General features: G+C 50.0%; 1 protein-coding gene across 2 annotated transcripts in view; it reads left to right on the top strand.

Moving 5' to 3' along the window:
* The first annotated feature begins 2,224 nt into the window (after positions 1-2,224).
* PBX1 (PBX homeobox 1) overlaps positions 2,225-16,099 on the top strand; it is a 128,673-nt gene continuing 114,798 nt past the window's right edge. Inside the window, exons 1-2 of one of the 2 annotated variants that reach the window (XM_051806725.1) lie at positions 2,225-3,168; positions 5,672-5,745. In XM_051806725.1, coding sequence (XP_051662685.1) covers positions 2,978-3,168; positions 5,672-5,745 — 265 coding nt within the window. In that variant the 5' untranslated portion in view covers positions 2,225-2,977. The remainder of the gene's footprint in view (positions 3,169-5,671; positions 5,746-16,099) is intronic. The other variant, XM_051806721.1, reaches the window with a different exon arrangement.

Here is a 16,099-nt window from a genome sequence, read left to right as displayed (position 1 = left end):
TGGAAGGCAGGAAGAGACAGAGGAATGAAATGTGCTTTTCAGGAGAGGTGTTGTAAAGGCCCCAGGATTAGTTATCTCTGACAGGAAGGATTTTACAGCAGACAGCAGAGGCAGTCCTGGCCATTTCTGCATTGGCATATAGCTCTTCCAAGGCCCTGTGCTGGGATGCTTCCCTTGGAGCTGCTCGGGTCGCTCTGCCCTGCTCTCTCTGAGATGCCATGGGGCTGCCTGGGGCTCACCAACCCCATGTGTGCCACATATCCCTACCCATGCCAGATCCCCAAAGGACATTCTGGCTCCTGCACTCTCCTGTGTACTGAGGCACCGCATTGTGACTTGGAAAATGGAGAATGATCTTCTAAACAAGGGTCAGCAGGGTCAGCAGGCCACTAAATCCCATGGTCCCCAATGTCCCTGTCATCCATCGTGCTCCCTTTTCCACTGTGCACATTCAGCTCTGCTGCACTGCCTCTCCTCGGAGCTGCTCAAAATCAAGCTCAAAAGACCCTGGGCTGACCCCTGGGGGTGGGAGAACCCCTGCCAGGGTTTGAGACAGCAAATGTCTAGACTTGGTGTGTGAGCAAGCAAGGGAAGGCATGACTAAGTGTCTGAAAGTTTGGACCTCTGCAGAGGAGTCTCTTGGCTCTTTGTTTCTTGGATACAGTTCTATTTCCTGTGGAGCCGTGGAGATAAAGGATATTTTTTATCCCTTTTTTTTTTTCCTTTTCAAAAAAGTAGGAAATATATAGATATGTCTTGGGTGAGAAAGCAGAAACCCTTGAAAAATTCTGGCAAATCAAGACACATGAAGAATGTGTTGAGTGAAACATTTCAGAGCGACAAAAATCAAAATATCTCACTTCGCCTTCAACCGCTTTACAACATTTTAATGGTTCTAAAGGAAATTTCAAAACTAAAAGTCGTGTTTTGCTTAAAACACTGGAAAGTGTTTCATTAAAAAGGAAGAGTGGAAGCAAAACAATTGCCTTATATATTTTTTCTTTCCAATGAACCTGATGGGTCTTTCCCCAAGTGGTGCTGAGGGCAAGGAACCAGGGCTAGGTGCATCTTCCCTTGTGTCATAATGGGCCTGGAGCTGGCATTCCAAGAAAGGGACAATCTGAAGCTGTTTGCCACGCAAGAAACTCTTCTATCACCGTAACTATTTTATTTATTCTTTTTTTGTATACAAATTTGCAGGCCAGCCCAGTCCCATGGCCATGCCTGCTGACATACTGAGGTCTTTGTGGCAACAGGACAGATCCCAGGGAAGGCAGAAAGGGACTGTGGAAGTCTGTTCTTTCCAGAGTGCTGTGACACGTAGGTTGGAATGGTGGTCTTGGTGGCCTTGGGACCTCTGCCAACTGTTCCTGCACTGTTTGGGCAGGGGAGGGGCCATCAGGTGTGGGATGTGGCACCGCTGGCTTGTGTGATGTGCTTGGGGAAGCTCTGCATGGGTCAGGGAAGAGGAAGGAGAGAACCGCAGAATCAGTCAAGTAAGAAGGGACCACAGCGGGTCGTCTGGTCCAAGATTTAGTGAGAGAAACAGCACCATGAGGAGACATCAGTGGCCGAGGTGAGTGGGAAGGATCTCCCTGGTGGCTACAGCAGAAGGGGGGACCCTGCTCCGTCCTGGGAGAGGTCGGGACAGCGTCGGGAGTCAGAACCAGCTGGATGGCTGGGGGGCAGCGGGGAGGCACAGAGGCTGCCCGGGGGGCATCAGGGGGGCGAGGGGATGGGGAAGGCTGATGGAGTGGGGGAAGGCAGGCTGTGGGGAGGCCGGGAAGGCTGACAGGAGAAGGAGAAGGCTGAGGGGAGGCGGGATGGCTGGAGGAGGGGAGGTGGGGGGCTGAGAGGAGCCTTAGGAGCAGCCGGGGGGCCGCGGTGAGCCCCAGGGGCGGCGGGCAGGCTGAGGCACCGCTCTGACCGGCGGGCACCGCGGGCCGGGGCCCGAGCAGGGGCTGAGCAGCGCATGGCGGCCGGCGGGGGCCCCCACTCCCGGCCCGGGCCGCCCCTTCCCCCCGCGGCGCCGGGCTCGCTCGGGCTCGGTCGCTTTAAGGCGCGGGCGGGGCGCGGCCCCGTCCCACCTCTGAACCCGGAGATTGACGGGCGGGCGCGCAGGGGGCGGCGCGGCCCGCGGGCCGTCCCTCCCGCCGCCGCCGCCGCCAATGGGGCCGGGGGGGCGGGCGGCGCCGCTGCCCCTTCCTCCCCCCGCCCCCGGGCTCCTCCGTGCCAGTTTGAGGAGTCCGGAGCCGAACAAAAGCAGGCGGCGAGGGCCGGAGCGGTGCGCGCAGGCCCGGCGCAGGGGGGGCCCAGCCAGCCCCGAGCGCGGCCCCAGGGTGGGGGAAAGTTTGGAGCCCTCCCCCGGTTGCGCGGGGGCTCCGCCGCGCTCCGGCCGCGGCAGCTCCGGCGCTGCCATCGCGGGCGGCCGCCCCGCCGCGGCCACCGCTGCTGCCGCCGCCGCCGCCTCCTCCTCCTCCCCGGGCGCAGCCCCTGCCCCTGGCCCGCCCGCTGCCTCCCCGGCGCGGGGCTGAGCTGCCCTGCTTTTGGAGTCGCCGCCGTTTTCCCCTCCCTTCCCCGGAACCCCCCCCCTTCTCTCTCCCTCCCTCCTCCTTCCCTCCCTCCCTCCTCCCTCCTCCTCCTCCTCCTCCTCCTCCTCCAGCAGCCAAAGGGATTTTTTCCCCTTTCTTTTTTCTCCCTCTTTTTTTTTTTTTTTTTCTCTCCCCCCTCCTTCATTTTTTTTTTCTCCTCCTCCTCTTCCTCCCCGCCGCGGAGCCGGGCGCCAGCGTGAAGGATAAATAAAAAGCGAAGAGGAAGAGGCTGGGGAGGAGGAGGAGGAGGAGGAGGAAGGGGGGGAGGAAAGAAGAAGAAGAAAGCGAGCAAGAAAAGAAAGCGAGGAGCCAGGCGGCCAGCCCAGCCGCGCCGCTCCCGGCAGCCAGGGCAGGAGGCGGCGGCGGAGCGGGGCCGGCGGCCGGCGATGGATGACCAGCCGCGGCTGATGCACACGCACAGCGGGGTGGGGATGCCGGGGCACCCGGGCCTGTCCCAGCACATGCAGGATGGACCAGGCGGGGCGGAGGGGGAGGCAGGCAGGAAGCAGGACATCGGAGACATCTTACAGCAGATCATGACCATCACGGACCAGAGTTTGGACGAGGCGCAGGCCAGGTGAGAGCGGTGGGGAGCGCGGGGGGGCAGGTGCCGGGAAGTTTCCCCCGCGCCCCGGCCCGGCCTTTGTTGTGCGGCGGGGGGAGCGCGCCCGGCCGCGGGGCGCACCGGGGGACCGGGTCCTGCTGCTCCTGCCGCTGAGAAACGGGGGGAGGGAGGCGAAAAGAATGGTTGATATCCATCCTTTTTATTTCCTATTTCCTCCCTCCCACCACCCCCAACTTCGTTGGGGTATCGAGGGGTCGCAGCGCCTGCAACCCCCCTCTTCTTCCTCCATCCCAAACTGGGCCTGGCTTTTCCCAGCCTTTTTGGGCTGGGGGATAATTGCGGAGGGCGATGGTGGTTGGGGCAGGCTGGGCGTGCGGGAGGCTCCGCTCCGGGCTCCTCCGAAAGAGCCACGAAGTGCTGCCCCGCTTTCAGGGCCGCTGATGATGTTCTTTCCTAGGGCCCTGTAGTGGTGTTATTTTTAAGGCCGTGTTTCTGCGCTTGGAAGATGCTCGTAGACGCTTCGCCTTTTTTATTTTTTTTTTCTTCTTAATTGCAGATGTATTTAAAAAGGAAAAATAAGGCTGTAAAAGCCGGTATCTGAATTGCCCTGAGCTTCAGGGAGTGCAAACCTAATACACACCTTCTAAAGCGCTACCAAAAGTTAAGGGAGGGGGGAAAAAATACCCAAATGAAGGAATTAAAACAAAAAAGTTGCCCCGAATCGCCTGGGGTATGCTTGAAATCTCTTCTGGGCTGCAGAGCTGCTCGGTGTGGTGTCCTTCCCCCTGGTATTCATGCCCCGAGCTGGAGCAGATTGCTAGAATACATTGTTCCTGGAAAAACGCTCCTCACAGCCCCAAAACTCGCTTATGAAGAACTTCCAGGAGGGTAAAAGTACCCCCCAAACCACAACTTTCGTCCTCCTCACCTCCACAGCTTCTGTAAAGCTCCTGCTTACTAAAAAGGCTTGTTGTGAGGCTGATCTTATTTTCTTATGTTCTTGCAGGGGCAGAGTAGCTGTGAGGAGGAGGAAATCATTCACTTTCTCCCCGGCCAGACCCGGGGCAGTGAGGGGATCTTTCTTTGGAAAGTTGCAGGAATCGTGTGTGTTCCTGCCTGGATAATTTAGTGTAGTTAATCAAATCACTAAAACCAAAGCAGAACAGAGCTAAGAGAAGGCTTTATGGGTTTGCCTTGCTGGTCTATTTCAGCTGCTTCCTCAGTACTTTTTGTAAAAAATATTTTTATATCTGAGCTGACAAACGTACTGTATTTATCAGTAATATTTGGCTTTACATTTCCTCCTTCCACCCTACTATTGCAGGGGTTATTTTGCTGCTGCCTTTTTTTTCTTTTTTTTTTTAATGAAGTTTTGGGAAGATGCAAAGTGCCAGCATTATTTGTAAGAGGGCCCCGACAGCATATGTACGTGATTTGCTTATACCCAAATGTCTGCGCCCATCTGGGTGTGCTGATAAGGGAACACTGTGGTTCTGCAAGGGTATACACCTTTGAGAGACTTCATCAGATATATAAATCTTTTTAACATGTTGTGGGTGGTGGGGTAAGTAGTGTGAATGTTTGCCAGATGTTCACATCGTCTTTCGCGTGTAATTTCGGTTGGTAAACAGAAATCCCGTAACCGGTGCCTGATAGCAACAGCCCTTTATACAACTGAACCCCTGTCTAAAGGGTCGTGTGGCTTGAGAGAAAAAATTAAATGATATTTTTCTTTGCCTCAGCGGGTGCTTGGTGGGTTTTAAAACCACCCAATTAAAACCACCCTCGCCCCCCCCCCCCCCCCCAAAAGTCTCTCCTCAAAACCCACGGGAGAACGGTCAGCTCTGAAATAACAGCAGTCAAAAAGAGCGGCGCTGAATAGCATTCCCTCCCCTTCCCAACAGCAGCCGGCTGTGATTTTTAATGTGTTTACTGTCCCAATTGTAAAGAATTAAATTTTTAACACCTGCAAATAAGCTGGATGTAAGTGGCATGGAGGTAGAGGAATGGGTTTCTCATTCCATACGTGTGCGTTTCTGTGCTCCAAGTTGGGCGCTGAGATCCCCCGAACTGACAGCTCTAAGCAGAGGATGTTTCCAGCGCTGGGGCAAGGGGGGTTTATTTTCCCTCTGCCTCACAGAACGAGCCTAATAAAGCACATGGCCGGGTGTAATATCGGAGGTGGGGGACAGAGAGAGTGCAGTGCTCACTCTGTATTGAATAAGACAGTTGATGCCAGCTTGGCTCCCAAAAGCTTCTGGCTTCGGCGTGGAGATCGCCTGGCTCCCGCTGGCCATGGGAGCTGCTCGGTGGCAAAGGCGATTTTCAAGCCATTCCTAAATTAGTGTTATTCATCTCCCCCATGCTGGGTAGGTGGCTGTTTGCAGCACTGGGGCTGAGGGGGCACAAACCTGTCCCCCCCCACCTCTGGCACGCACACGCCAGCCGGCTTGAATTTGGGAAGTTGTTCCTCGTGGTGACATCCTAACCTCACCCTCCTCTCTTTTCTCTCCAGGAAACATGCTTTAAACTGCCACAGGATGAAGCCAGCGCTTTTTAATGTCTTGTGTGAAATCAAAGAAAAAACAGGTAGGAAATCAATGCTGTTGATTCTGTATTATTTTTCTTTTTGCTCTTTGAGGGTTTTATTCCACCAAGTTTGTGCCCCCCTGCGCCCCCCCACATGCAAGAGTATTTAAGTGGGGAGAAATAACTTGTCAGTCTTTAATGCTTCGGGCAGTGGACTTGCATGATGCGGTTTGTGTCTGGAAGGGAAAATACTGTGGTTTAATTTCTATTGTATAGCCTTTCTTTATTTATTGCTTTTTCTGTGGAGAAGAAAAAAAATCAACCCCCTTGCAATTTCTGTCTTGCTCTGGTTTCTTCATTAGGACATGGCACTGTTTAAAAAAAAAACCAAAATAAAATCTGGATGCAGAGTGTGTGTGGGGGTGAAACAACCCCAGCAAAATGAAATTGTACAGTTTTATTGCCATCAGTATTCGGGTAAACATAAAGGTTTACTTTTTTTTTTTTTTAAGAAGGGGTTAAAATGCTCTTGTCTGCCAATCATCCAGGCTAGCTCATGTAAGAGCAAGTTGTCAGTTGCCTTTAGTGAAAGCAATATATTAGATTGTTAGTTACTTTAGGGTACTGTTGTTTTATGGCATGGGGTGTTCTCAGGCTTCTTTAGAAGCTAATGGCATGAGAGCGTTGGTTCTGCTGTTTCCCACTTTCCAGACCTCCTACCATGTACTAACACACTTATAACACATCCCAGGGGGGCATTTAAATTTTAAAAGCAACAATTAAAAAATAGCAGTCATCAATCAAGGGTGATCTTAAACAACAGATGCTCAGGGAAGGACATTTAGCAACATGCACCACTTATTTATGTATTTGTTGGAATCTCTCTTTTTTTCTTTAATAGAAAAAAACAAAAGTGGGGGGAATGATGGAAATTTTGGAGGGGGGAGGAGGGATTGTTCGTCTCTGCTCTTGGTTTTCTGAGCTGCCCAGAGTTGATCCGTGGGCTTTTCCCTGCCGATCTATCCGCCTTGTTTTAGCACGCTGCAAAGTACTTGACTTCTCCCCCCCCGTCCCCCCTTTACAACAAGGACTGAAACAGTCAATAATTCATATCTAAGCCATATAAGCAAGGGCATGACATGAATGAAAGTGACAATAAATATGATTGCACACCCAGTTGATATACATTGATAGTTACACATAAAAGGGGAACAGCTTTCAGAAGCCTGAACTGGGTCTTATTTTTTTTTTTCCCTTTCTTAAATATATATATATAAAACCTCCTAGCATGAGCAGCTGATTGAAAATACAATTACTTGACTCTTGCAATATATATAAAATGACTAAGGGGCCCCTTTGTTAAGCGTTGTTTGTGCAGTGTGTAGCCCAGACAAAGCACCTACCGATGGCATTCGGCTCTCCGAAGTCCTCACAGCTGCAGGGCCGGCTCTGACCTTCCCGAGGAGTCCTTCCTTACAGAGTTCCTGTAATATCAAGCAGTGGGTTTGGTATGGGAACCTCTGAACGGTTCATTTGCTGTAACACGGGGCAGTCTGTCTAGAAATAGATTTTATGGGTTTCATAGTGTTTCCCTGTGTGCCTCCACAAAAAAAAGGAGCCACCAAGTTCCTTTCCCTTTTCCCCTCTTTCTCCTTTATTTTGTATGAGTCAAAGAACGTGTTTGCCTGTCTTTTTTTCCATGTGTACTTGATGCTGTGTACGTTGCCTGTGCAGGGACAGTTTTTGTCAGGGGAGCTGTTTAATCCCAGTTTGGCATTTCTATCAGTGCAGTCTCAAAGTTAGGGGATGGGGAATCTGTTGGGACTAAACTTGGTGGGAAAATCCAGGTGACTTGGGGGATGCTGTGAGGTCCTGGCGAGCTGGGGAGGGATGAGGAGCTGTACGTACCCTCAGTGACTAGGTGGGATAATTCCTGTCTGCTAAGGACAACGGAAAGAGATGGTATAGGGCGAAGCATGCTGCTGGAAATCAGGATATTCAGGTGTGAACTGGGGCTGTCTTACATTTTTCTGAAATGCTATTTGTTGCTGTTGTGCCTGGGTTACTTGGCTACGGGGCTGCGCTGTGGAGGTCTCCGAAGAGGTTGACTCAAGATGGCTTTTGGAGTGCTGTTTATCTACCCTCAGATATGTTTACAGTGAATTCCTTCACTTTGCAAATTCAAAGACCTCCTCCCCTCTCCCCCATCTGCATCCCCAAAAGTCACACTTCGTAAGGAAGCAAATGGCCAGATGGTTTTGGTTTATTTTTATTATTTTTTTTTTTTAATTATTGCTTTGTGGGCCCGATGCTAGGAGGAAGTTCGCCTGTGTTTTTTCTGGGGCCGAGGGTACGACCTGGTTCCGTTTGCTTGTGGGCAGCAGCGTGAAAGTTGAGGCAACTTCTTCTTGCTTCCTACTTTCCATTTAGCTTCCCAGATTTCTGCATGTGCCGCGTTTGAAATCCTGGTGATTGTTTGTGGTCACTGGTGGGTGTTTGAATGTGCTTGTGTACATCTTCCCCCCCGGCGTTATGATGTGCAGAAATGTGCGTTCGGTTACCCCGCTGCCTGATTTAAGTGACTCCAGAGCCTTACGGAGACTTTACCACCATCTCTCGCAACATTATGGCTAATATTTCATAGTGTTAACCTTGTCTTGAGCAAACCCAAAGTGTCCATAAAGTTCTTGGAAAAAGAGGTCGTCTGCGTTGGCCGAAGAGTTCCCTTTTGCGTTTGGGCTCTTCAGTTATTTTTAAAGGATTTATAAACACTTTTTAAAAATAATAATGATTAAAAAAAAAAAAAAGCTCAGTGAGTTGTCTTTTGTCTGCAGCCTGGAGATTGCTGCTTTTGGGGTGATGTCTGTTTAAAAGTATTGAAAGTTGAGAGGTTTGATCCAAGTGGGAGTACGTGGGGGCAAAAAAATTGCCGCTTAAATATACCTCGAAGTTGCCGGCGTTCATTTGGTGTGTTTTCACTTGCTGTTGGTCGCTTTGTTGCGAGGGAAGGGGCAGGACTGCCTTCAAATGGCTGGCTGGCTTTTTGGAATAATAATTATGGAAATGGGAGGCATTGTTGTCCTAAATACAATTGATTCCTCCTTCAATAGGGATTGAAATCGGAAATTGCATTGCTGATTTATAAAAAGTTTGAAGGCAGGGGTAGGGGCTCTGTCTTTATGGCTTTTTTTTTTTCCCCCTTGTTTTTTTTCTCTCCCTTGGTATGTTTTTTTTTTTTTTTTTTTTTTAAGCTGTTCTCTGCATGAGCAGAATAGCTAAGCAGAAGAATCAGGCAAGGCGTACGCAGACGTGGGGTCCTTGGATGGCAAACTGGAAAATATCTGCTGTCAAAATGCAGCAGCATCTATTTCAGCTGTGAGCCTTTCCCAACTCCCATCTCTTTCGGCGGGGACCGGCGGGGAGAGGCTGAGCACAGGATATATGACCATTTAATCTGATTCCTCCTCCTTAAGAGCTTTTCCCATCGTTTCACTTTCTCTGCTCATTTGGGGGAGGTGAGGGCATCGGGCAAATTCTACTTCTTAAAAAGACCCTGACTTTCTATTTGAAATCACACGATTTTTATTTTCTTACCCTCCTCACCCTTCTGTGTTGAAGGAATTCAGGATTAAAAGAAAAATGTACATAGCACCAGTGGAGGGGGGGATTTACGAAGTGGAATATTTATAGACAGCACTGATTAGCTGTGCAATTGTTGTTGAATAATGGGTTTGTTGTGTCTTTTTTTTTTCTTTTAATTTTAGAACAAAATAACTATATAAGGTGCCTCTTAGCTACCTTTCCTTGTGCATTATCTTCACCAAACTTAACTCAAATCAGATCTTTGGAGGAGGTAGGATTTTTCCCCTTCTTTTCTTCCTTAACACCCCTTTGTTCTCTCCAGCTCTGTGTTCAATTAACACCCCCATCGCAGAACTGTAGTCTTTTTTTTTTTTTTTTTTTTTAATGTCTGTTACTGTATTTCACTTCTGACACCTCTCTTATTATTCTTGCCTGCTATTTCTCTTTAATATAGCAATTACGATATGGGGTTTCTTTTTCTTCCTCCCTCCCTCCCTTCTCTTCCCCACCCCCCAAGCTAATATCCCACCACGGGCAGAGGAGGGACAGGCATGGTGTGTGCAGCGCTGGTGGTTTTGGGGTGCTGTAAGCAGGGTACATTGGCTAGCCCAGCACCCCTTGGCTGAAGTGTTTCTCAGGGCAGGATGGGGCAGTTTGCTTTCCTTCCCCCCCCCCCCCAAGCCCTTCTCCGGGGTATCAAACCCTGCCCTCCTCCTTATTCTGTGTTTCCACGGAGGGAGGTTTCCCAAGGCGCAGGAGAGAGTTCAACACCCCGATTTGAATTTCAATGCAATTCTTGCACCTACGGCATCATCCTGCTTCTGAGAAAGCTCATCACGAAAAGTGCTCATGTTCCAGCCCCGCAGGATCGGGGTCCCCTGCTCGGCTTTCTGCAGGTCCAGCCCTTGCCTGGCTGCTCTCCCTCCTGCCCTTCAAAGGGGAGGAAGCCTTTGCTTTGATATTTGTTATTACTATTTTTTTTTCCCCTCTTCCAGTTGAAAGGCTTTGAAGGCAAAAGTGATGCTTTTCTCTCCCAGCCAGGAAAGGTCTGCAGGGTCCCTGGTGTGGCTGCCTTGGGGGGAAGTGAAACATTTTGGGAAAGCAGGGCCTCCAGCTGACCCACACTGCCTGAGGAAGCCTCTCTGTAGCTCCAATTAAATTGCTTCCAGAAAGCTGATGTCTTCAAGGGAAAGGAGGGGAGGGAATGTGCAAGGGGCTGGAAGATAGGGATGGTTTGGGAGACCCTGGCTTGGTGGAGGGCTGTATTACTGCCAGAGGAGCAACCACCTTTGGGACTGGCTGGGAGAGGATGGAAACTGGTCACCCTGATGGAAAGGGGGCCATGTTCCAGTAGGTCCTGGTGGCTGGAAGCTGCAGGGTCATCAGGGCTGGACCTGTCACTGCAGCGAGTCTTTTTTCTGGGTTTTATTCTTACAGTGTGGTGTTGTCCACCAGGGATCTGCTGGGAATGGATGGCTTTGGAGGAGTGTGCTTGCAGGGATACTTCTTTTTTTTTTTTCTTTATAATTTCATATTTTCTTTCTCTCCCCTGGTAGCATGTGGTTGGAGCTCTTTGAACGGAGCGGGCTTAATTAGTTTAATCAAAATTGGCCTCCTGCAATCCTCCAGGGGAGGAGGTGGGAAGAATGGGGCTGGCAGTGGGCTCTTCCTCCCACCTCCTCCCCCTCAGCCCTGCTATCAGAGTGGAGAAACCAGGCCTGGCTCTGGCACATCGTTCCCGCTCTTGAGGAAATCCCCACAGTTTGGGGAGCACAGGAGCAAACCTGTTTGCTTTTATTTCGAGGCTTGGTTTTTGTGGGTGCCTGATGTTGAGTAAACTTCGCTGTGGTTGCAGCAGAGCAGGAGGATGCTCTTGGAGCCTCTGCTGTGTCCCATCACTCCCTGCCCCGTCTGTTTGCTCCTGGGGGATGGGTGCTCCTTGATCCCACGCTCCCAAACTTCCTAGCCTGTGCTTGCACTGGCCTCCCCAGGTTTTGGATAGAGATGGCTGTTGGCTGCATTTGTACAGGGAAGGAGGGTGGCAGGGAGGTGCTGGCTGCCCGCTCTTTGGGTGCTGCCGGCTCACAGCACCGGACAAGGCACGGAGGAGAAGGGATCTTCACGTTCAGTTAATGCATGCCTGAAAGATATCTATGTTAGCCAGATGCGGGCATAAATAGCAGCTATCCAGAGCATCCTCTGTGTGTCTTCCCTGCTGCCACGGGTCTCTGTCTAGTCCATCTCCCTTTGCCTCTGTGTGATCTTGGCAGCAGTCAGTGTTGTGGGTGAGTCCAGGGAAAGAGATCTTGTTATCGGGTCGTGTAGCTCCAAACGAGAAACTCGGAAGATCTTTCAGGCCTAAATTTCTCCTGGGAAAAACGGTTCAAGTTCCCTTATTTGAGACCTGCAGAGGGATTTCCCCCCCGGAGCGCTGACTGTCTGCGAGCAGAGCTTTTCTAAATGCTCTCAAATGCGAGATTTATTCCTGTTAGCAGGCTCGTGCTGGCCCTGGGTTTGAGGGCAGTGGTTGTAAACAAAACGCAGAGAAACTCTGAGACAATTTCATCATGGCTTTTTTTTTTTTTTCCCGTCACAAGGAAATTACTGCATGCAGCAATCCTTGAGGGGAGTAGGGTGGTGGTTTAAACACAAATGAGTTTGTTTGCAGTGAGATACAGTAGGCTGTGCTGCTGCTGGTGCTTCTGCTGAATCAGAGCTGGGGATTTTGGCAGGGAGAAGGGAGGAAAGACAGGATTCCTTCCCTGCCTTTGGTTTGGCACCACGTTCCCCAGTTCCTCCTCTAGTCCAGGAGCTGCTGCCTTCTCTGCTAATGAAGTTCTGCAAAGGGTTTCATGATCTCTTGAAAATTTACTGGGAAGCATTTTACTACGATTTTTTTCCTTCCTGTGCTTGGAGTTGGGGTGCTCTGGGAGGCAGGAGAGCCTGTTTTGTTTGCCCTGTGCACTACAGGGGTGGTTTGCAATTGATGCAAAATACCAGGTAGCCAGTAGGACCAGAGGGTGAGTTTGCCTCTGAAGGTGTTATATTTTCTTTTTTCCATCTTTTTATTATTTTAAATTTTTTTTTCTTCCTGCTTTACCATTCCCATGACAGTTTCCCTGTACAGAGAGTTTCTCCTGGTAACACATGCTTTGCTTTGGGAGTTGCTGTGGGGAAGGTGGGCTGTACATACCTGTCTCCATGGTCCCCAGAGCAGGATGCCCCTGCCAGGCTCCACACTTTTGGGCTGAATCTTTGGGCTTTTCCATGCCAGTCAGGGAGAAGTGATGCTCCCCTGTGCTGCAAGGATGTGCCCTGTACAGCGCTTAGCACAGGGGGACTCAGTGCTGGGTCGGGGTTTGGAAGGAGGTAATGTGATTTACAGCAATGGATCTGGTTAATAATCTCCAGCAGCTTCTGTATACTCAGGGGCTGCTTGTATTCCCAGCCAGGTGTTTGCAGACCGGATCAATATGGCCCTATTTGCATGGGGCTGTCCTTAATCTAATAAACCAGCCTCAATCTGCGTCCTTTGCTTTCCCCAAACATCCACCGGATCCCGATCCGGTCGGTCTGGTGAGTGTTCCCCATGGTGGGAGAAGCAGTTCGTGAGCAGTGCCTGGCTTTTGGAGTGCCAGTTAGGTGGCACCCCAAGTCTGCACTCTCTACTAGAGCCTGGACCGTGCAAACACCCGGCTTTTTGGGGTGTGCTGGGTGCTTGGTGGTGCTTTGCACACCATCACCTCTACAGTGTGCTCCAGAGGCGTCAACATCAGGGATTTTCCATGCAATCCCTCCTCTTGAAGCCTATCCTTTGGGGAGCATCTGCTGGGAACCCCCTTTGAAATCAAAACCGATGGTTTTGTGGGCTGGGTGGTTGGCAAAACTGCCTTGGAGGTGTTGCATCCCTCGGTGATCTAAATAATAAAGTGTGGTGGGCAGTACCGGGATAAATTACAGAAACCCATGGCCTGAGGAGGCTGTGGGCTGAATTCATTAATGTGTGTTGTCAGGCCAGCAGCCAGGCTGGGGAGGGACTCAGGTGATGCTTCCTCGTGGTGCTGGGAATAGCTTGGGCTGGAATTATTCGTTTGCAACTGTGTCAGTTAGTAAAAAAAGAAAGGAATATTTGTATCTCTTGGCCTTGTGAGCCCTGCCCCTGTGTGTATGTATGTATATATACATAAAATGTATAAATATATATATATATATTTATTTATATTTGCATTTTTAAACTGGGACAGAAAGACACTTTTACTGGCTCCTCTTCCTGGTGGTTCAAGGCAAGGCAGCAGGAGAAGGGGCAGCCCGATGGAGGGTTTGGCTGCTGGGGAAGCTGTGCCTGCCGAGGAGCAATGTGCTGTTGCTGTGTTTTGGGGAGGTCGCCAGCACAGATAACAGAAATCCCCTCTGACACCTTGAGCGAGCAGTCCATTGTCACTGTTCTCTCCCTGCCCAGCCTTTTATTTATAGGAGAAGCCTTACCCAAACTAGCTTTTTTTGCTTGCCCTAAGCTGATGTGTGTTTCCAACCCCCACCCCCCCTTTTGGTTTTTGTTTTTTTTTAAATATACTGATAAATGGAAAACCCCCATTTCCCCCCAGTGGAAAGTCGGTGCTGTGAGGAGCTGCTCTAATCTGAAATGATAACTTTGCCATTTTACTTCAGCCTTGTTGCAAAACGAGCGGAGCTGCCTTTGCAAGTGGGATCAGCCTGTTTAAGTGCTGGTGGCTGGATTTTTGTTTCTCACCTGAGTGCAAACCCAGAAACTCAGTTCATCATTTCCATGTCCCATTTTTGGTTTCACCCAGCCTGGCTGGCCTGCCCATCCTTGTTATCAGAAGAGGAAAATCAAGTTTCTCTCCTGGTTGGATAACATTTTCAAATTCCAGAGTGATGTCGATTAGCAGAATTAGCAGTGGCAGGTTACCCAGCAAAAATACCCTTCCAGTTGCAAAGTGTTCATTGCTGGTCCCTGCTCCTTTCCCAACTCCAGTGGTCCCGATCCCGGATGTGTCTCCGCAGCACGGGGATTTTTCTCTGTTAACTCAGTGCAGTTGTTTCCTTTGACATTTGATATTTAAAGGCTGGAGCCAAACTGAAAGTGAATCTGCCCATAACTCTCCGAAATGTGCCTTTCTAATTTCAACATTAATGTTTCAAAACCCAAGCTGCTTGTGGGTGTACCTTTGCTTGTTTACACACATACTTTTTTTTTTCTTTTTTTTTTCCCCTGTGCAGTGATTCTCTGGTGAAACATTAGGAATGATACAGTACCGGCAGCCTCTGGATGAGTTGCTCTTCTGGCTTGAAGCTGTGAATTTGCCTTTTAACTCTTAAGTCTCTAATTTTAAAAGGTTGCAAATGTTTTAACTTAGTCTTTTTTTTTTTTTTGTTTGGGAGGAGGATGCTTATATGCGAAATTATTATTGCAATAATATATTAATTGCAACAATATTGCAAGAATTTTCAATAAAATGATTAATTGCAATATTGCAAGAAACTGCAAAAATATTTCAAATATTGCAATAACACGATGAATTTGCAATACTCTGATTATTGCAAATCTCTAGACAAAAGGCACAATTTACATGGTAAAAGAAACGAGTTGGACAGAGTTGCAGCCATCAATCCTGACTTGATAGCACAGGACACAGCCTCTCCCGTATGTTTTGTGTGAAGCTTGTGCTTTCCAGAAGGGTGTTTGTCCATGGGCAGGGAAGTTGCAGGCGGTGGGACGTGCTCCACTGGTTGAAGGTGTGTTTTGAAGGGTTTATGACCCTTGCTTTGAAGGGGTCACCTATTTATTTCTCATGTGAATTCGTGAAGCTTCTGGCTGCAGCGCTGTGCTGCGCGTGTGCCCGCCGAGAGCGAGGAGCCTGCTCCCGGAGCGGTTGCGCGTTTGGGGGGAGCAGGTGGCAGGAATGGTGTTTTCAGCAAATGTATTATCCCCCTGGAAAATCCTGGCTGTTAGATCTGGTCAGCAGATGTGAAGTGTCGATCAGTATCGGTGGTGGGAAGGGGAGTTGCAATATACTTTGCTAATGGAGAAGAACCCAAGGAGCAATTCCCTGATTTACGCTTTCGGCGATGTGAAATGAAACCGTCTGGAGCGCTTTGCTCAGCGAGCTCTTAGCAGACCACTTCTTCCTCCCTGCTTCGTGCAGATTTTTTTTCTAAAGGAGCTGTTTTTCAGCTCTGTTGCTGCGTGGTCAGAGGTGGCTGGGGGGCATGGACCTCTTAAATGCATCTGGAGGCGCAGAGCATCCAGCATGGGAGCAGGGAGCGAGCGGTGCCCGCTGTAGCTCGCTCCAAAGCCCCGGTGCAATTCTGTCCCCAAGTGGCTGAAAAGGTCATTTAGCGCAATAGCAAACGTTTAATTTATTTTTTTTTTTCCCGCTCCCTCAAATAGTCAAATTAGCATCCTTCCTCTGCCACAGGAGCTGCTGGAGGAGGCATCCTGAGAAGGATTATCGGTAGGAACGCCTGGGCCCAGGCTGTTCCTCTCCCGAAGGTCCCCGGCTGCTATTTGCACATCCCAGTGTCTGACTGCGGCTGGCATTTCCCCCGTTTGGTGGAATTTACTTTCTGCCTGGCGAGGGCATTGGGTAACATTTGCACACCTGGGCTGCTTAAGCTGCGGACGGGCTGGGGGGATGTGTTGGAGAAGGTCAGGGGTCTCTGCTTTCCTTATGGGCAGGAGGGAGCAGGGAGAGCAGCTGGTGGGTACTGTGTGCTCTGTGGAGGCAGCAAGCAGGAGGGTGACAGTGGTGTAGTGTAGCACAACGATACCTGCACAACCCTCTGGACCTGCTCTGATGTTAGGTGGGTG

The sequence above is a fragment of the Manacus candei genome, unplaced genomic scaffold (assembly GCF_025592945.1).
Source record: "Manacus candei isolate 608988 ecotype Guabito, Panama unplaced genomic scaffold, ASM2559294v1 h1tg000005l, whole genome shotgun sequence".
NCBI lineage: Eukaryota > Metazoa > Chordata > Aves > Passeriformes > Pipridae > Manacus > Manacus candei.
The sequence above is the reverse complement of the archived record's forward strand: the minus strand, read 5'-3'. Positions and strand labels throughout refer to the sequence as shown.